Source organism: Apus apus, chromosome 5, assembly GCF_020740795.1.
Source record: "Apus apus isolate bApuApu2 chromosome 5, bApuApu2.pri.cur, whole genome shotgun sequence".
Taxonomy (NCBI): domain Eukaryota; kingdom Metazoa; phylum Chordata; class Aves; order Apodiformes; family Apodidae; genus Apus; species Apus apus.
In genome coordinates this window covers 43972444-43994068 of record NC_067286.1, presented here as the reverse complement: position 1 = coordinate 43994068, position 21625 = coordinate 43972444, and the positions used below count along the sequence as shown (strand labels likewise).

Genomic DNA, 21625 nt, shown 5'->3' with positions numbered 1-21625 from the left:
ACCCAAAACAATATGTGGCATTAGAGCCTATAAATACGTTTTTACTACCCTTCTTATACAGCTCCTGTCAAAGTGTGAATGCTGATGGGCCTTTCCGTTATCTCTTTGGGAGAACCATGACGGGAGAAAGGGGAGGCCACCACAGCTAACATCACATTATATGAATGACTCAGAAAAGCAGGTTTTTTTGGCCTTCAGCAGACACAGACTGTGACCACGTGTTAAACAGCTTGTCCAATGTGCCATCAATTCAGCGACATCTCAAACTCCCATGGGAAAGCTTGCAGATATGACAGTGCTGTGGCTCCAGTATTACATGGGCCTTGCTGGTACCACTAATAAAGTCTCCCTTTAACAAAAGGCAGCAGCTGTGAGATGTAGGTGGTCAGAGAGGACTGCAAGAGTCTCTTTTGGTCTTAAAATTCTTGCACACAGTGAATCAAATTATTGAAACCTATTGTTAAGTTTTGTACAGTGCTCACAATGTGCTCCTTTGTTCCCTTCCTCAGAACAGGGAAGAAGAAGACTGTCACTTTAGATAATAGAAGTAGGGAGAAAGTAGAGCTAAACTGATTTGCTCCTCAAAGCCATTTCAGGATGACCAGAGGGAATCTCTGAAAACTGATTATCTGCCCCCTAAAGGAAGACTTCAAGGTTTTGTTCAATTATTTTATCAGAGATCTTCACAGTAATTTGCCAAGAACATAAAATGTATTGAGATGAAGCAAATCAATATGACAAGAAGCACAACACTTGCTGTATATCTTTGACCACCTGCTTTTAACTGAACATTATAACAAACAGTATTCAATTTTTTATCTCATCATACAGCTAGTAATCTAGAATTCAACAATCTGGAACACTGCTCAGCAGTTTTACATGGATTCCATGTCTTTGTCATCAAGGTTTGCATGCAAAACTCAAAGTGTAATTCAGTGCACAAAACCTAGCCATTTTGTACCTATGTAAATATCACACACAATATATACAAATCACTTCTGGTTTCCCTAAACCAGGAATTTAATCAATATAAATTACCATTATTGGTCTAGTTGAGATGGCTTTTAAAATGAGGGGAAAAAAGAAAACACACACCAAATTGCTTATTTTCATTTTAACAAGGGAAAAATTAACTGCTCTATGTTTCAAAGAAACTTTCTAGTAAAAAGAGTTTGGCTTTAACAGTGAGAAAGTTGCATTTCAACTGAAAGGAAAACTACTCATATTCTCTGTGCTCCCATCTGTCAGAACTCACAGGTCATCAATCCAATGGAAAAGCCTACTTACGGTCATTACACTGGCTCCCAGAATACGAAGTCATGGAGCAATCGCAGGTGAAGCCTTCCCATTGCTGATTACAGATGCCCTGATTTGCACAGGAATCTTCCTGGCAGGTAGTGCTTGGTCCTGGAGAAGGGATGGCAAGAAAAGGGTGAAACAAAGCCGAGAGAATAATTTTAGTCAGGATCACAAAACCTCCAATTCATCATTTCCATTAATATCAGGATCCTCATGCAGGACACAAAAAACTCTAACCAAACACTTTTTCCATTCTTAGACATGCAAGAAGCTCAGGTAAAAAGAGTACAAAGACAACTGTACAGTCCACAACAAAACAGCAAACTGTAACACAGAGCAGGGAGGAAGAATGAACAGCAACATATTCCCTCTTAGGCAGGCCCAACTCTTACGTTTGGTGCTTGCTCAAAGAAATTTACTGTAAAATATGGTGTGATGCAAGGAAATAAACATTGCCGGGCTGTCATGCTTCCCTGGAAGTTTCATCCCCTTGTAGAAATCAAGACTGAAAAATAGGCCCATGAAATGCTTCATCCTACCCAAAGAAGCTGGATATGTGGATTCAAACTCAAGTTTTGGAGCCTCAGTTGGCTACAACTTTGCTTTATAGGTTAAGAAAAAACAACAACAACAACAAAACAAACAAAAAAACAAAGACTCTGACCAGGCCCATTACATAGGTTCCTCTGGAAACATGTTAATAAAGAGCTCAGAAGGGCATGAGATTACTCCACAATACTTCTCCATTCTGGAGTGGTTTCCACAGTCTTGGGGGAAGCAGAGAAGGAAGCAGCTACTACTAACAGAACAGCCTTTCATTGTTCTGTGATTTGGAACTAACACTTTCTATCCTAGTCCCATAAACTTTGTGAAGACACACACAAGCAACAGGAAATAAGTGATCTTCAGATGAGAGGGACTCAGAACAGCAGCTAGCATGTCATCCACAAGGAGGCAGCTAAATTCTGAATCACCTAAGAGCAGAGGTGAAGCTGCAAGCCACAGATTATAAGAACATGAGTTTAGAAGTTACTTCCTGGGAAAGTATTTTATCTTCAACCTTCTAGACAAAGGTACACTGCTCCTATTGAGCAGTACTTCAAATAAAATGTACAATTACAGTTGACATACCTACTATTTTATACCCTGCACTTGTTGGAAAAGAAACAAAAGAAATACAGTAGATATTGGAGGATCAAATGGCTAGGCTGCCTGAGATTAGTTTGTTAACCACTTTCGGTCTAGGACAATAGTATAAGTGTAAAGCAACAACTGTTCTTCCCACCCCAGCATCTTTGGTCACAATCTTTGTTAGTACTAGCAATTCCATGAGGCTCATCCTACTCTTCACCACATCAGGGCTACCATCTGTACTTTATAGATGAGATAGAACACACAGAAGTGGAGACAGCATTTTCAAAGGCTTTAGCCCAAATTTAAACCCTTCAACTTCCATCTGACACCACCCAGTGATCTCACTCCAGAGTTATACAGCATCTTTGATATTCAGTTTCTGCATCGGGGCACTGACACATTTATGAGCCTTTGCAGAACCCACATCTAAATGGAAGTCCCATGTCATGCCATGATCCTCCCAACAATTCAAAGACTAAGCCAGGAACAGACTGTTATAGCTTTGGTGCAGAGCTTCTGATCTTCCTACCAGATCATCTTTCCCCACTGCAAGAACAAAATGGGTGAATTTAAGTAGCTTTTTAGCTATCCGTGTTTCTCTATGTATCTCCTGCAATGTGAAAGAGCATTTGACGTCAGTAGGCATGGAGTTTAACTGAACATTAACAAAAGCTTGGGTTTCTTCCAAGATGCATTATAGTGTTTAAAAAACCCAACCAAACAAAAAAACCCTACAAAATTAAACCCCAAAACTTTTAGGTAGAAGCGTAAGTGTGGATAACAGAAGATGATAGCAAAATCCCTGAAAAAATAAATATTCACCTATTGGAAAGTGGCAGCAGCAGCAGCCACAGCAAGAAATGCATTACCATATTTAAAGAAAGTTAAGCAGTATTTTTCAACACTTTTCCTCCACCTCTTCTTCCTACCCACCCGACTCTCATTTGCAGCTGTATGAATCCCAGTGGTCTCACTGGCACAGTGTGAAGTTCACAGATCACTTTTAGCATTACAACAGTGATGACACATTTACAGTGTGGGCTGGTGGTCACGTGTATGCACACACTTGCCTCTTGCCTTTACACTTATAAAAGATATGGATATAAATACACAGATGCACATGCATCTGGTTGGGATCTGACACTTGTTTTAGGCTTAATCTGGGCCAGCAAAAGAAGGGATGGCATTTAACAATCTGAAATAGAATCTTAGTTGTTCTTTTGCCTAAAATGTCTGAGCTATCTGAGGATAAGAAATAAGGAACTGATACCTCTCCTGTACCTTACTGTCATATTAGCTAACCTCTAACCCTAAATATGAATGCAAGTAGTCCTAGTGGCATAAACAAGTTATATTTCTTTAAAAAATAAAAACAGAAGGCAATTGTACCTGTATGCAAACTTGCTACAACGTCAGTTGTAAACATCATTACACAAAAGCATTCCTACACTCAAAGAATGAGTGCATGAGGCCTAGTCCTTGTGGCTTGAGGTGCATGTTGTAGGGGAGCCAAGGGACTTGAATTAAGTGTCCCGTACTGTGGTTTCTGAATTGTATTTCACATAAATCAACTGTGAAGATAGAAACAGTACTTTCAAAGCAGCCAGAGGAAAAAATAAAAATAATAAATAAATAAATATACACAACTGTAAGGAATTTTGAAAGCTTGACAATACCACAAGGAAGCTCAAAGCCTGATCTGCCGTCTTTAGAGTAATTTCTGATGACAGAGCCTAGATGCTGGGTATTACGCTTTGCCTCATGCCTTACTACTGTGGGCCATTTGCATGGTAAAAGGATCTTTGTTCATCTGCTCCTGCTGCTTACAGTCCTTGCCTGATGTCATAATCCTCCATCTGTGGCAACAGAATTTTGTTCAGAGCAACTAACAGGGATGTCACAGGGGATTAGGATTTTGGATTAGGAAGCAAAGCAACAGAAGCACAGGAAGGCTTATAAAACATGAAGACTTTGTTACCACACACATGCCCTTTAGTGGAAAGGAAAAATAAGATGACAAACTATATATACAGCAGTAGCTTTGGTTCTAAAATACCAATGCCATCAGGGTTCAGGTCTATTTTTAATCTCATACCTTTGACAACACTTACAGCAGTCAAAGTACTTAAAAGCAAAGTTTCCAAACTGGTGTTCACATAATCAACTGAGATACATCTGATAAATTACACGATACTTTTAATTAATAAAATATGCATGATGACTTTATTTTTCTCCTTACATTTCCAATACCTTGATAACACTTGCTATTTCCCTTAAATGCATTCTTGTTCAAAGGCCTTGTTTTTCTTTTCTGTCTGTAGCTGGGCTTGGTGTATTGTCTTCTTCCTGCCACATGCACAGTAGAAAGGGGAATGCATGGGCAGTAGATGCAGAATAAAAGTGGAGAAACCCTCAGTGCAGAAAAGCATCCCCACTAGCAGAAGCATGACTTGCTCTGTCTCCTGTCTAGACTAAGCCTACCAACAGAGGCAGCTCCTTCGGAATATAAAATGGCAAACCAGAACTCTTCAGCAATGTCTGTTTGATATTTATTTCTGCATCTCTAATTTTTACAGGAACAGCTCAGTATCTGAGGACTTGCAGATTCTGAGATTTTGTTGGGTATCCCTCCCTGAGAAGGGAACAATATTACAGTTTTCTTCCAAGTTACTTAGCTAGATATTTGGTGTGTTTAGTGGTTTTACCACTAAGTATTTGAAGGAAGTCACTTTAGAAGAGTACAGTAGCCATATCTCTTATGCATATTCTGCTTGGAAAAATTATTTCATCTCCCTGGCTCTCTCCTGCAGTTTCAGCTGTATGGCACATTTCTTTTTGCCCTGAAACTAAAAAAAAATTAATTCTACAGCTGCACGGTGCTAAAGCTGCCATGTTTCATCCCATAGGTGGGTGCATTTCACTGGCAAGAGAAGACATTCCTGCTGTATCATTTAAAACCTCTTTGCAGAGAAAGGAACTTTAGGAATAAAAGACAGTATTGTGTTTATTGTTCTTCTGAGTTGCAAGAGGCATCAGTTTCTTTATACAACAGCTGCAGGATTATAACACAACTGCCTTCTGCGTTGATCATGACTAGCAATAAGCATTAAGCTAAGCAAACCATTCTTGGTCTTGCATGCAACACCTTCCCTCACACACTGAAAATTCAGTCCTATTTAAAGGAATCTACCATTTGTATTTTTGCTATTTTTTCAGTAAGATGAAGAAGATCTGCAACAGGCAAGGTTGAAAGGCACCACAGGACCTTTTTCACTCTCTATCTCCCTAAATCCTCTCATGCTTTTTCCTTGTATCTTCAAAGAGGTTAGGAAGAGACAGAAAAGTAACATAAACAAGAGATTTTAACTTTATTTATTTATTTATTTATTGTCTTTATTCCTTATTCTGCAATAAGGTTCTTCTTTTGTCCTACAGTTCCCAAACTGTAAATGCCATCAAGCACCAAGGTATCTGTACCACTACCAGTCAGATGATATCATAGGCAATTTATACCTACAATAAATCTGCAAGCTACTTTTGTCAACACGCATCTTTTATGATCAGCTATAGTCTGCCTTTTTTTTTTTTTTTTTTTTTTTTAAATTCAACATGCAGGCCATATGCAGCTCAGAAAGGCACCAAGTTTTGGAAACCATATGCACTACGCAGAATACGAACCTGTTGCAGGACTTGCTGTTAGTGCGGGTTAAAGACAAATGAAGTTAATCCAGCTAAGTCTTCCAATTTTAGAATAATTTTGAAAATAAAAGAGACTGAATCTCATAGAGCCATCACTTCATGGGATGGGCCATATCTAAATGCTGTAACTGTCCAGCACCTATGGTGGCATTTTGACACTCGCTTTGCACAAACTTACGAAACTGAGGTATAGTCAAGGTTCAGTGCATGATTCAGAAAGTTAAAATCCTGTATTTTGAGTCACATGTGGTAGAAGTCAGGAGTACCAAAGAATAACTTTAACTTAACAAATCAAAAAAGCAAAAGGCATTTTCAAGGACTGCAAGGCCAGCTCTTTGAGCTCTCAGTTCCAGATTTTGTTAAGAATGCATCATCCTTTTCATCACCTAAATAAGTTTAGACATCAGGCAGGTTCCTTATTTAAAGTTATCCATTGTCAGAAATAACTCAAAAGTCAGCATTCTGCAGTCCTCTGAAAATACAACCATTTATTCCTGTGCCTCAACAGAACCTGAACTCTTCATTCACCTGATGTCAGTTATGACACCAAGTCCTTCTGTTCCAGATATGTGGCTGGTCTAAAAATTTCAGGGAGTGGGACTAGTTAGAAGTAATAAATATACAAGCCTCCCATGGGAAGCATATTTACCTCAAGGTGACAGGAGAAGGGAATCAGCAGCAACGGCAATCCACGAAGGATTGATGTAGAGGTGGTGGGTTGGTTTTTTTCCCCCTAATAAACCTGGCATATACTTATCTTCCTACCTCTTTTCATCCAGCCACTCTCCATTTCTAAGCAACCTTAAAGGTCTTGAGCAAAGTGCTCATACACATGCTGGTGAAGAAAGAAAAAACCCAACAAACAACATAACAAGAAAAAACCCCAACCGTATAACAGAATGTCAACTGCATAAAAGGGAGTATGCCTGGACCTGACATGTGACAAGGGACAGGAAGATGCAAATGGAGTAGAGGAAATAAACAGTATTCAGACACAGAAACTAAAAGCAGAAAGGAAAAACTGAAAGGGCTGTACGTGAACAAGAAAAAATACAGTCAGTTGAAAAACACCCTTCCCCACTGCAAATCACAGCAGTACAAACTACCAGACCTCATGGCCTATTCTGAAATAGCTGAACCCAATTAGCAAAGGTTGGTTTCCTGAAAAGCCAACAGTATACATTATGTACTCAAGACAAATGTTTCCTCTTAGGCTTCAATGTGATCTGGTGTCTCCACCTGAAGGGCAAATATACTTATAGGGTTAAGACCTCTGCAAAAACATGACCTTAAGCTGGAAAAATCTTCACAGCTGTGGTAAACCCTTAGGCTCTGAGGACTCTGGAAAAATCAAAACAGAAGACCCCTTCTTCATGCTGCCCCCACTTCAATGGTTGTCAGATAGAGGAACTCCTAGGTATCTAGTACGAATTCTGATGGACACACAAGTGACTAGAGAGAACAGCATCAGCTGCAGACAGAGAGAGACTCAATACTTGCTGATGCCTAATGCAAGACCCAAATTCTCTGTCACAGTTTGAATGGATGGCAAAGAACACCTTAATCCTAAAGCTATTTACACCCCAGTGTACTTCCAGGATGTTTTTAGTCCTCACATTGGTCCCAGCCCATGTATCCTCCTATTCATTTAAATTTCATCCATTACCCCTTTCATCTACATAAACTTCAGAAATCCCCTTCAGGCAGCCCCTAATAATCTCTAAATCCCCAACCTCTGTAAGACATGGTACTTCAACTTTTCAGAGCTGGGGATAGGCCAGAGAGGCTGACAAAACATGGTCACAGTCATATGCTCCACATGCACAGGGCATAATACATCACACTGACTTCTGCCTACCTCTAGGCTACTATATCTTATAGATTCTGTGTTTCATATACATCCAATGCCTAAAATTATCTCAGGTTGTCAGTATATTTACCTGTTTGATAAGAGGGTGCCTCCTAATATACTTGTCTGTTAACAACTGCTACAGTGACAAACGGTTTACCCATAAAAATTCCTTTGGTTCCTCCAAATATATTTTTAGCCTTTTCTACTGAACTGCAGAATGCCAAACCCAACTTAAAAATACAGATTATATTCTGAAGCAAAGGTAATCATTTCCTACCTACACGCAGAATATGGAACAGGAATATTTTAATTTGAAAATTGGATCAGATCATCAATGGCATCAGGTCTTCAGAGTAAACACAGTGAATAGAAAAGAAGTGTATGAAGCACATTATTAAAGCCACAAATTCCAGTGCTGGGAAGTCTTGTCTCTATCTCAGAAACATGAACACGCTAAGCATTTTCTCCCACAACAAAACCTTAGACTAAACCTGTGGCTTAGTCACAAAAGGCAATTAATCCAGCCTCTCCAAACTCCGCTGCAGAGCCTGTATACACTCAAGCAGATCAACACTCCTGCTCAACTTAGTGCCATCTGAAAACTTACCACAGCTGTCCTCAATACCCTCAACCAGATCATTGATAAAGATATTTAAAAGAATTGGCCGCAACATCAAGCCCTGGGGCACATCACTTGTGACAGGCCACCAGCTGGATTTAACTCTGTTCACCACAACTCTTCAGGCCTGGCTATCCAGCCAGTTTTTTACCCAGCAAAGTATACACCTGTCCAAGCCACGAGCAGTCAGATTCTCCAGCAGAATGCTGTTGGAAACTGTCAAAGGCTTTGCTAAAGTCTGGGGAGACAAGATCCATTTTAACACCATCCACATAGCTCTCAACCTTTTGGCAACCTCGAACAACATTGACTGATCTCTTTTTACTTACTAGGCAACAGTAATAAAAGATATTGAGCCTCACATGAAATTTGTACTAAAAAAGAACTATGAGAAGTAAAAAAAATTAGCAGAAATGAAAAAATCAGGCATAACCACTCAAAGGATTATCATTTATAGCTTATAAAATGCCACATAACTACTAAGGGAATTTTTAGTTATTTATTTTTTAACTGAAATTTAAGGAAGATGCATCTGTGGGATTTTTTTACCCAAAGTCTAGAATTAAAAAAAAAAAAAAAAAAAAAAATAGCTTTTATCTCCTGGTGTCACTCCTTAAGATCAGTACTGAAGAATCCAAGCCAGCTTTTTGTTTTGTAAAGTTCTGAGAGCTTTCTATGTCTCAATAACAGCAGCTGTTTGCCTGAGCAATTATTTGGCATTTCAGGAAATCAATCTGTGCACTTATGGACAGTCAGAGATAGATACAGTCAAACCCCTTCAGGTCAACCAAACAACCTCCATTGTTTTCCATGTCCTCTTTCAACTTAGATACCCCCTCCAGAGGTGCTGGGGCTTGTCATTGTCTTTGTGTCTCAGAGGTGTGACTGCATCCAGTAAAAGGCACCAAATGTTACACAAAAACATCTTTCAGTTCAAACCAGTAATGGCAAAAAAGAACCTTCTCTACCTTGCAGATCAGCTTTGGTCAACTCAACTTTGTAAGCAAAAAATAAAAAACAAACAAACAAAAAAAAGCAAAAACAATAAACAACAGGTTAGTATAAAGGCAGATAAACTAGGGTCACATCACTTTAAATAAACGAAAGCAGTTGTTATAACAGCCAGCGTGCATAATCAATACATGCAGTAATGACAATGTAAGCAACAAGGACAGAGGGACATGGCTAGCTTAACACAACCAAGCAACAGGTAACAAAAAACAGACAAGAGAGAAATTACATTTCATTCACACACACACACACACACACGGTCACAGAATTTAGAGACAGGTGAAAGTAAGGAAAAAAGAAAAGAAAAGAAAAGAAAATCACGTTCTTAACAGCCATCTCTCAGGATTTCCTGATAATTTAAGATGGATTTTGTGTCATTTGAGAAATAATTAGAATCCATTTAAGTAAAACAAGTAAAAATCTATTTGACTTCCAGCATATCAGTCGACAATATTTATCTTTGGTTTCCATGTCCAGGCTCTGGATCTGAACTTAAAACTTTTGCCTCTCATAAAAGCACAGGTTGTCCTGGCTTTTTGTCTAAAGTGGATTTATTGTCAAAAGACCATATGGGACTGATAACTCTGGGAGACAACTTCTGTTTAGCCCAAAAACTGCACATGACACTGGATGTAAAGTGACAGTAAAACCTCGCCTCCTCACAAGCTGCTGCCTGCTCATGGATTTCAACACATTCTTAAGAAAACTTGCATCCTCAGGCAAAGAGACACCTCAGTCTTTAGACCCACATATAATCTTTTTCAATCTCATCAGAGCAATCTCCAGAAACGACAGTGGTACAAACTCACTCTTTCACCTAAATGGGAATGCTCTTCTTATTGGTGGTCAAATCATAGTCCATATGGGAAAAGATAATAATAAATCTACCGATCATGACTGACTGAAGAACCATGTGTGCTTTCTGAAAATTCCAGAATATAAACAAGCAAAACAAAACCACTGATACTACTCCATTTAGACAAAGGATTTTTTTATTATTTTTTTTTTTTTAAATGGAGTCCAGTTCACAGGAAAGCCACATAGACTTCTGATGCGGGCTAGTTTGTTTCTGAGTTTTCTCTTTCAGCGTGGAAAACGCAGAGGACAAAGATGAGAGTACAGGCAGCAGCTCCCGAATCCCTTTTCACTGAAGATTACATATTACTACTATACAGCACAACAGGAACAACAAAACACAAAATCACTGACCTCACTGCTCAAAAGATTGGTATTTAAGATGTACATACTCACCTTAATAACCCTATGTTCTTAAAAGGTTTAACATCACAGCAGATATTGAAGAGAGTGTGGCAGCACTATCCTTTCTCCCATTGTCTCATTTTACATTTACAACCCAATAAATCAGAACTGGCATGTACAGATGTCATTTCCTGTGGTTCCTATGAATTTTAACATTTTGAATTTTTGCTATTGTTCTAGAGGCCACAAATTACTCAAGATGGAAATTACATTCCCTTTTGAGCTAGTCAGATTTTTCTTCCCACCTATGGAACTGCTGTACTCCACAGAGCCATAAAAACCCCCAGTGTACTTTAAAGATAATGCAAAAAAAAGGGGGAGGGGTGGAATGTGGAGGAGGATGCATTTCTCCATGCATCTGCTTCAACCTGTATGCTAACAAAGTAATTTCTGTGTAACAAACAAAGTAATTTCTGTGTAACAAACAAGCACTTTTCCTAAATGTCCTGCTCTTCATTTTCTTTGCAGCTGAGCTGGAGCAAAGCTTTTATTTTTTCCATAATTGCAGTAGCACCATGACATCAGAATACAAAAGCATAAAGAACAGGAGAGCTGTCCAGCCACCATGGAGTAAATTAATGCTCCTCTCCTCAACAGACAACTTTTAGCTCCACAGAGAAAATGAAGTATCACCAGATTTGAAGTTTCACTACGGAGCAGATGAAGGGTGAAATACTTTCTGACATCACCCTGCTGTGAGATTTTAAGCATGAGATTAGATTTTCTTTCTTCCACATACTCCTTAGTATGCAAAATGCATTTCTGATTATCCAGTCTGTATGTGTCATTCATGCTTTTCATGCACCAGTAAATTCCAAAGGTTACCTATACTATTTCATAGAAAGTAGCACGAGATTGTGATTTTACTGCAGGATCTGGAAGAAGATGAAATTAGGAACAAAAGGGTCCCAGAACATCTGCAGTAGTGTCAGCCAGTTTAATAATGATCACTCTCCTTCGGGAGAAGCTGTTAACCAGTGGAACAGAAGGGGAAAGGTGAAGAGGAGAGAAAGAAGCCATGTCTCTAAAGTACATAGAAAAGTGCCTTCTAGAAAAAATACAATGTTCTGTAACCACCGCTGCTACTTTTGTTTGGCTGGGGACTGGATGGGATGAACATGAATATTTAGAAAATTAAGCTGAATTTCAGATAGCTGTAATGGCCACTGTATGCAAGATAAGGATATCCAAGTAGAGGAAAGGAAAAAACATGAGAACATATGACAAATTAATAAAGAGATGAAAACAGCCCAAATGCAGGAAGTACTCATTAATATTTAGGGCAACATCTTTAAACTCCACAAAAGGTTGTATATTTGCTTAACTTCTTCCAAGACCAGTGAGGAAAAAGCAGTGAGTCGCCCAGTCTTGACTTTTGTGGATGGAATAAACTAACCCATTTATCTAGTAGTAAGACCAGGAATGAAGTGTTTAGCAAAAATAATTTATTTTAGAAGTCTACACTCAAGGAGAAGCTGATCCAAAGTTTAAATTGTTTTACTTTCAAGGAGGGAGAAAAGGTCACCTAGAATAACTTCCATACTCTAACTTCTTCATACACAACACAGTGCAGACATCTTTTGTCTCACGCTGTGCGTGTCTGACATAGAAATGGAAATAGCCTGTATTATTCAAACTAAGGAGCTGTATAAAAACTTCCAACCACAGCCCATAAGCTACTGAGCTGAGCCATGTTATGACAGGGGGCTTCTTTTCCTCAGTTTCTAATGCTTTGCTCATTTCTAGGGGCCTCCACTCACTACTTCAAAGTGTTTTGCAAGACACAGTTGAATTTCATACTCTCATCACAAGCAGATTAATACCGTGTGTGTATTTTATGGGTGGGGAGAGCAAGGCACAAAGTAGGTGGCAGACTTGCCTGCAAGCTTACAGTAGAAGTAGGCCCCCAAAATGAAGTTCTTCCTGAAAACTGACCTTGTCTCTTCAGAGTGTTTGCTAGCCTGACCTGACACTGAGCCAAGGACCGTTTAAGTCTTAACCACATCTGTACTTTGTATATTTTATCCTTTTTTTGGGCGGTGGGTAGGGAAAGGGCCCTCTTGTTACATAAAAGATGGTGATGAAAGCTGAAGTTAGCTCAAGAGCTAAAGACATTCTGTGGAAAATTAAGAAACATATTGGTATGATTTCATTATCCTGAAACTTCATTTTCTCACAGCTGTATGTAGTACATAACTCAGAAGAAATTTTACACACCAGACAGCAAAAGGGTTTCTGGCTTTGCTGAATACCTCCCAGGGAAATACAAGCTGCCACTACAGAGCTGACCAGACCTTCAAGATCAATGAAGAGCTGCCCATTGTTCCACTAGAATGAGAAATGCAGCAATTGCAAAAGAGCAATAAAAATAAACAGACCACCACGTGTGGCATGAAGCTTTAAATCTATGGGCTCATTTGACATTTCAGAAACTCTTGGATTCTCTTCTTCAGATAATCACCCACAAAATTCTTTGCTAAAAGCAATGGTCTCACAGAATGTGTCAAAGCACGAAACTGGTCAGAGTGGCAGTCATCTTCTTGTCCAGCACACTTGTATTTGAGCAGCACACTTCAAAAGCTGAAACGTTAAGTTTGTACAGCACACAAAGAAGCTGTATAATGCAAAAGGAAGCTGACACTTGAGCTAACAAACAGGATAAAGAAGTTATGTAGCTGTGCTCTCCTAAACAAATCCCACCATAGATAACTCGAAGAAATTATAGGAATAAAATGAATAGACAATCAGAGATAAAGTAATTCTTGCCTTGAGTATTGAACTGCTGAGGCTTTTTTACACTGGTATACACTAATAAACACCAGCCACTTCCAGTCTAAAAGATGCCTGCATTTCATTTAATGACTCCTATATACGGCCTACGAATGCTTTGGGATTCTCCAGGTCCTAAAGAAAAACCTCTCACACAAATATCATTTAAATATAAAGCGCTTCCTGCTCAAACAGAAGCACTGCCTTACCAATCACTGGAACATAGCTAATTGTATCATGTGGCAGGTTTGTGTTTTGGTGCACAGCAAGGCTGAATTATGCTTGAGCACATAAGAGGAACAATGTGGCCAAGGAAGTTCAATGGTTTGCTCAGACCTAATAAAAGCAGATAAAGCAGACAATAAAGAATATTATTTTCCCATTAAAACTTGTGAATCTTAATTGGTGGTATGGAATAGCGTACCGAAATACATGAACAGAGATTGCAAATGCATAGAAGAGGCAATCATGTCACCCATTTGAAGTGCAGTACTGTCCCACTGTATCTAAGGTGGGACAGTGCTGTCTGCTGACCTACATCTCACATTCTACTATGCTTCAGGCCTCCTTCCTCCCTACATCCTTTGATTCCATCCTGAGATCAAAATGACAGTTTCAGAGAAAACAGCTGCCACCTTGTAATGTCTGCTTCTGAAAGCAATGCTGCAACAAGAGACAAGAATTATAAATCTTTCACACACCATATTTGGAAGGCAAGATTCATATGTGAGGATAGAACAACATTTCTTTTAAGCATGGATGTTCTCATCATGTACATAGCCCCACTGCCCTTCCTGATGAAATTAAGACATGTCCTGCAAAGCAACACACAGCACTATTCACCCAAAAAGCCTGCAACTCTTTATTACAAACACATTGAAATATCACTAGACAGGAAGAAGTGCTTGGGACTTTGGCCCTTAAAAATTCTGTTAAGACTACAGCCAACATCACTTCAGATGGAAACAAAATAGGGAGAGTTAAATAAGGATGAAACATGCTTAGAGTTTTTCTTTCCTTAGAGAAAGAGGAGATAAGTATGACTTTCAGTGGCAGCTATAAGAACAGGCACCAGCAGGTAGCAGTTGAAATATGAGATAAAGCCTTGGAGATTGCTATGATTCCAGGAAAAAAAAAATATTGACAAAAACAAACAAACAAACAAAAAAGCCACAAACAAAAAACCACCAGCTTTCTGGTGACCTAAGTCTCAGATTTTTTACTAATCCTAAACGTGTTGGCAAAGAGAATTGCTTTCTCTTCAGCAGTTCCCTTGGTACCAAGGAAGGACTATTCACAAATATAGCACAGGCACTGCTTTGCAAGATCAAATTCTTCCAAAGGCCATCACTGACCTTCCTACCTCGTTTTTTAGGTCTATCTCCTACTTTGAATCTTGTTGAAAGGGCTATATAAAAGAAGGGGAACTCACATTCCTGACATTTCTAAGAATAAACCCATCTCCACATTCAGGCAGAGCTCTGCTTGTACCACATTGGCACACAAAGTGCGTGCAACATGGCATGTTTTGGGAGCGACACTGACATCACACAACCTCAGTAACAGGACATTACATCAAAGAACTACACTGGGTACAGGAGGGGGAAACGCCACAGCTCTAACAATGGTGCAAAGTCCTCTGTGAAAGCATCACCACTCTGGTCCTGTGCCACACACAGAACAACTCATGAGAGGTCCTCTGACAGAAGACAGCTACTAAAGACAAAACGCAGGCTATATAGCCAGCAGACTAAGCTAATTTTAAATAGAATAATTACCAGAAATTAGTAATATTAAAGAGGTTTTTATCTCACCAAGGACAAACAGAAAAGCACTTCCCAAGACTGTGAAATTGAAGCCAACATTGAGTAAGCTCCTGTTACAGGCCATACAATTCTCACAAACTAGAGTATTATTGTGGGAGTGTGGAAGGAGGGCTGAGGCTCAGGCACTCCCAGTCAAACAGAACACTGAGAGACAAGGCAGGGATCAAATTTAATTGGACTGCCCATTTGGTGTTCCATGATTATTCAGAGATAGCACTAAAATAAAGCATTCAATCCTACAAAGGGACAGTCTCAACAAATGGCAAGGCCTCATCATGATGTGGTAACCTATAATCGTGATGTGACAGGAAAATACGATCAAGGAGTTATTTCACTTTGGAAAGTCCTGCCTTGAAGGATCAGTTCCAGACATACATCTTAGCAAACATGCATACCAGACAACTTTACTGATAAAATTATCTTACTCTAGTGACTGGTAGCCAACACAGCAGACTGGCACCTAGCTCTAGTGGAGCTAGATTTTCACTTAACCCTGCCAGCAAAACCTTGGCATTTTTTGATGGTAAGTAACCCAAATTCTTTGGGACTTGATGGTATATGCATGCTACTGAGTCAGTGTTGCCGATGTCAATATTTTTTAACTAAAAGGAGCTTAGCAAGAACAATAAATTAGTTAAAGAAGCTTCAAGAAATTACTACTATTTACATGCTTCAAAAAGTCATTAATCACATTTGTCTCTACACTGGCTGTAAAAGAGAAACTTCAGAAGAGAAAGGCTTTCCAGACAGCCTCCAGTGCTTTCATTCGAGGCCCACCTCCTCAAAAATGAGTTTCTGTTTTGTCTTATGCTCACCCTTCAGTTCCTTCTACCTTTGATTTCCCCTGTCTCTACTTGGTCTTCAAAATACTTACTTCTGTGGATACCAAAAGAGAGCTCTCTTAAGCACAAGTGAATGGAAGGTTCAGAACCTCTTTCCAAGTATTTTAAGAGCATTGTAATTCTAATAAAACCACTCTGGGAAAACTACGAGTAAATATTAGTTCATTCCAGTACCATCCTTTCCACTACTGTAGGTACCACCTCATAGGGGATTGAGTATGCAAAAGAACATCTGCTAAGCCTCTTGCAGAAACTAGCTATCCTTAAACTGCATTTAGGAGAGACAAGTATAGTGAAGGATGTCACACTGAAAGCAAACTAATGAAATGGACAGTAAGCTGGACAAGTAGATGCATGTGGGGCAGCAATGTAGTAAGAGGGGAATGCTTGAGATGAGAACTTCTATGAAATCAATTATACCTTCACATCCACGCTCAATCTGCCCACTGCGGTGCAGAGCATCATTGATGAGATCCGGCAGGCGCCCGTTCAAGTCCACAGAAGCTAGACAGCCCTGAAACCCATCACGTGAGGCCACAAGCTTCGGGAGGTTGCTATACATGCCTTGAGCTAGGCCAGCAATGTAGAGATCACCTAGAGGAGAAACAGGCAAACATACAAGAAAGACGACCATAGTACATACCTTCTAGAGTGGCTCTCCCCTGCTCCTGACATGAATATAATAAGATGAACAGATGCTCAGGAAAAGTGAAAAGCAAAGCAAGATATTGTGCAAAAAATAATTTCTTCCTCCTTTATGACAAAAAAACCCACAAACCCAAACAAGACAAATACCACCTTCCCCCCAGAAAAAAAAAAAAAACAAAAACAAAAAAAAAAACAAACAAACAACAACCCCACCCCCCAAAAAAAAAAATCCCACAAAAAACAAGCACACACACGCAAAAATACCCCACCAAAACAACAACCCTGAAAGAAAACAGTTGTAATTGAATCCTAACCAGGAAAAACTGTAGTATGGCAATAAATTCCTGAAAAAGCAAAATATGACAAACTACTCTGCTACAGAAGCTGCTGGACAGAGAAAGAAAAACATGAAACTGAAAGCCAGCATCAGCAAATTGCAGATCTACAGTTCTGTAATTAATAGTTTGTGCAAGCTTGCTCCTTTTTACTGAGTGAGCCCCACATGAATAAATCAGTGAACTGTCAGCCTTGTAGAATTTACCTTTAAGATCCAGATTTTTTGCACCATTGATAACCTGAGTGACCACCTTAGTGTCCACCTTTAGGCTGTGTGTGTTACTGTTATCTCTGGTAATGACAACATTGTGCCATTGGTTGTCATGAAGAGGACGATCACTGTTGCCTTTGATAACATTAGGTCCATTTCCAAGGTCAAACACATAGTGTATATATCTGTAAAGATAGCAAGAAGTAGTTAAAATTGTGTAAGAACTCCGGTGCTACTGACCGTTATTCTAGTCAGAGTCGATAAATTAACTTACAAAAGTCATGAAGGGAATTATCTCTGGGTTAAAAAGTTCTAGTAAACCAAAATATTATTTACTGATTTGAAAAGATATAATTGTTGCCTTTCCACTAAGAAAGTGCATGGTTTAGTATTTTGAGACTACGACATTTGGAGTAATCAGATGTAACCAGAAAGCATTCCTCTTTTCCACAAAGTTCTCGCAGATCCACAAAAACCCTGTCTGTGCATATAATAACATCTTTACTTGGTAATATCAATAAATTTACTGTAGAGCAACACTAGATATGCTTACTTGAGGCATAAATTCCCCAGATTCATTCTGAGTTTTTAATAACTCCACTCAGAATTTAGTTGGGAAACTCACTCAAAACATTTTTCTAAAATTCACATGATATCCTAGGCTTACCCAAACAGCTGGAAAACAATTAGCAAAGCTTTTGACAAAAAAGAAAAAGTCATGGGAGTGTTGCCCTGAATTGTTTATATAGTTCAAACACAGAAATCCACTTGAGGATAGAAGGGAAATATTCTACTTAGAAAAGAAAAAAAGACAATTCTCAGAGCACCAGGAGCTTGTGACTCTTGCTTTTTTTATTACTCAATGTCCCACTTACAGAAATTCATGCTGAGTTAAAAATGAAACAGATTGAACTACAGCTATACTGAAATAAACAGGACTAGTAAACTGCATTTGTGGAAAACATGTCTACTGTGACTAGGTGAGTGTACAAGATCAATATTCGTCCACTAACAAAGGATTTTTTTTAAAAATAAGTTATTGGTCTTGTAAAAAGAATACAACATCTCAAAAGCAAGCTGAGTTCACTTTTCCTCAAGCATTATCAGCAGCAATACAAATTCAGTAGCCTATGTGCTCTTTTTTTCCCTTCAGTGGAGTTTGCAGAAACACAGCAAGTCTGTTACAGTAAAAAAAAACAGCAACCCACAAACAAACAAAACCAGAAAAAAAAAATAAAATCAAAACAAACAAACAAAAAAACTGCAAGGAAAGAGAGACTCAGAGCCCTCAGCACATCTCCTCCTCCTCCTTCTCTGTGCTATTCTGCCATGTTAGGAGTAAAAAATCTTAGCCTAACTAGATCCGACAGACTCAAAACACTCATGTTTCACACTGTAAAAGTGTCTCTCCCTCAGCCACAGGGGGAAGTCAATAATAAAATCAGGAGTCTTAAGCTTCAGTGTTTATGTCTAACTGCTTTGTCATACACCTCAACAAACTAAAACCCCATGACTATGAGGTGAATTTCTTTTTATGCAAGTATTTTAAGCCTACCTATAAGTAAATTTATTTATAAGCAAGCTGGTAGAATATACCAGAATGTCACTTACCCCTTGACTAGTTCAACTGCGATAAAATCATTGCCATCACCACTGTTAAAGAGGATGAAACCATCAGCTGAGGTGGTCTTGAACTGAAAGAAGAGATGCATGGATGTATAAGCCTGCAAGGTAGCCAAGCTCAAGTAGCTGCTCTTGGTCTTGAATGTCACAGGATCAGCTATAATGTTGCGGAGACCAAAGCGTGCCTTCAGCTCACAATAGTCAATGTCACCATTCTTGCAGAGGTCAATGTAGAGCATCCCATTGAACATGAGGCTCTGGAGGTGGCCAATGAAGCTGGAGGGGATTACAGAGATGTAGCGCTTCTCTGTCATGATTCCTGTCTCGATGTTGTGGAACTCCAAGCGGGTATGATCACCAACCATTGTGCCTAAAGGACAAAACCAAAGAAGAATATACAGAAAACCCAAGGATCACTAACAGGTTATATGAAGACTTTCACTCTCCAGTTTGCAGTACTAACTTCATCCTACCTGATCACTGTTCAGCAGCTTGCATAAAAAAGAATGTATAGACACTTCATAGAATCAGAGTTGTCAGGGTTGGAAGGGACCTCTGAAGATCATCTAGTCCACCTCCCCTACAGCAGATCACACAGGAACATGTCCAGGCGGGTTTTCAATGTCTCCAGAGAAGGAGACTCCACAACCTCCCTGGGCAGCCTGTTCCAGTGCTCTGTCACTCTCACAGTAAAGAAGGTTTTTCTGATGTTTACGTGGAACCTCCCATGCTCCAGTTTGTACCCATTGCCTCTAGTTCTATCACTAGACATCACTGTAAAAAGCCTGGCTCTATCCTTCCGACATTCGCCCTTACCGTATTTGATGAGGTCGCCCCTCAGTCTCCTCTTCTCCAAGCTAAAGAGACCCAGCTCCCTCAGCCTTTCCTTATAAGGGAGATGTTCCACTCCCTTAATCATCTTTGTGGCTCTTCACTGGACTCTTTCAAGCAGTTCCCTGTCCTTCCTGAACTGAGGGGCGCAGAATTGGACTTACATTATGATGGATTTTAGCTTCTCAATTAAAATATTCAAGCTACTCAGTATAACAAATATGTCAGACTACTTTTGAAGCATATTTAAATGTTTCAGTACGTGTGCTAGGCACCAGTACAGACACAGAACCCACACAGACAGATTAAATACATAGAATGCTAAAAGACTAGCTTGAATACAAAGACTAGTTGGGCAACATCAGAATGAAAACCATTACCAACAACCTTATTTCAGACCTCTCTAGATTTTTGTTAAGGTAGTTTCAAATATTTGGTCACCCAAGGATCATTTCTACACAGGCCTTGTGCCATGTAGTATGCTATAGAAATAACATTAAATTGATTAATTACTCAATATATAATTGTTTTCCCATGATTCAATGTACAAACATCATTCAAACTCCGCTACAAGTAGGCCAGATTTTTTTTCTCTCACAAAATTTTCTGCAGCATTGCACTGAGTTTAGGTGGTGAGGTGCTGGCTGCAGGGCCACCTCTGTGAAAAGTCAGGGCTGCCCCATGCCACACATGACAGGTTCCAGTCAGCTCCAACTGACCTATCACAGCTGAGCCCTGCAACCAAGATGGTGGCATATCTGGGAAAGCATATTTAGGAAAGGACAAAATGCCAAAATGCCACCTGTGAGTGAGGAACAAAGGAAGAGTAAAATGAATAATACTTTTTTGAAAAAAAAGAAGGAAAAAAAAGCAAAACCAAACAACAACAACCCGAACAAACACATAAAAACCCTTCAAACACCAAGGTCAGAAAAGGAGGAGGGGGAAAAGGCGCTCCAGCCACCAGAGTGGAAATCCTTGAGCAACCCGTGTAGAAGGCCACAGTGAAGCAGACACCTCCCACTGCAACCTGTGGAGGACCCCCATGCCAGAGCAGGTTGGTATTGCTTGAAGGAACTGCAGTCCTTGGAGACCATACACTGGAGCAGTTTTTCCTGACAGTCTGTGGAGAGGACCCATGCTGGAGCACTCCATGAAGGACCATAGCCCATGAGAAGGACCAACACAGGAGCAATGAAAAAGTGTGAGAAGGAAGGAGTAGCAGAGAAGAGCTGTTACAGAATGACCACAGCCACCATTTTTCATTCCCCTGCACCCCTGGGTGGGGAGGGCAGTAGAAGAGTCAGGAATGACTGAGAAAAGAAGGGAGTGGAGGCGGGCATTTTATTTTTTCTCTTTATTTCTCACCATCCACCTCTATTTTTAATTGGCAATAAATTGAATTAAATTTCCCCAAATCAAGTCTGTTTTGTCCATGACAGTAATTGGTAAGTGATTTTCCATCTTTATCTTGAAACATAAGACTTCTCATCCTATTTTCTCCTCTGTCTTATTGAGGAGAGGGAGTGAGAGAGCAGCTGAGTGGGTGTCTGGCAACCAGCCCCAATCAACCCAAAGTTCAGCAGCCCAGTGTGCAAATTATCCCCAAATATTCATTTCATTTTCTACCTTTCCTGTAAAATTATTGATTATTACTTTCAATTT

At 39.6% G+C, this 21625-nt stretch overlaps 1 protein-coding gene across 20 annotated transcripts in view; it reads right to left on the bottom strand.

The window, feature by feature from the left end:
• Positions 1-21625, bottom strand: part of NRXN3 (neurexin 3) — a 1010752-nt gene that overhangs the window by 545979 nt on the left and 443148 nt on the right. For 15 of the 20 annotated variants that reach the window (XR_007889631.1, XM_051620875.1, XM_051620874.1 and 12 more), the window contains 5 exons: positions 19118-19499; positions 17501-17691; positions 16732-16905; positions 9572-9598; positions 1288-1407 (listed from right to left, as the gene is read on the bottom strand). Coding sequence is in view for 19 of the 20 variants with exons in the window: in XM_051620875.1 (XP_051476835.1) it covers positions 1288-1407; positions 9572-9598; positions 16732-16905; positions 17501-17691; positions 19118-19499 (894 nt within the window). In the remaining variant the exon portion in view is untranslated. The remainder of the gene's footprint in view (positions 1-1287; positions 1408-9571; positions 9599-16731; positions 16906-17500; positions 17692-19117; positions 19500-21625) is intronic. The other 5 variants (XM_051620883.1, XM_051620884.1, XM_051620867.1 and 2 more) reach the window with 1 other exon arrangement.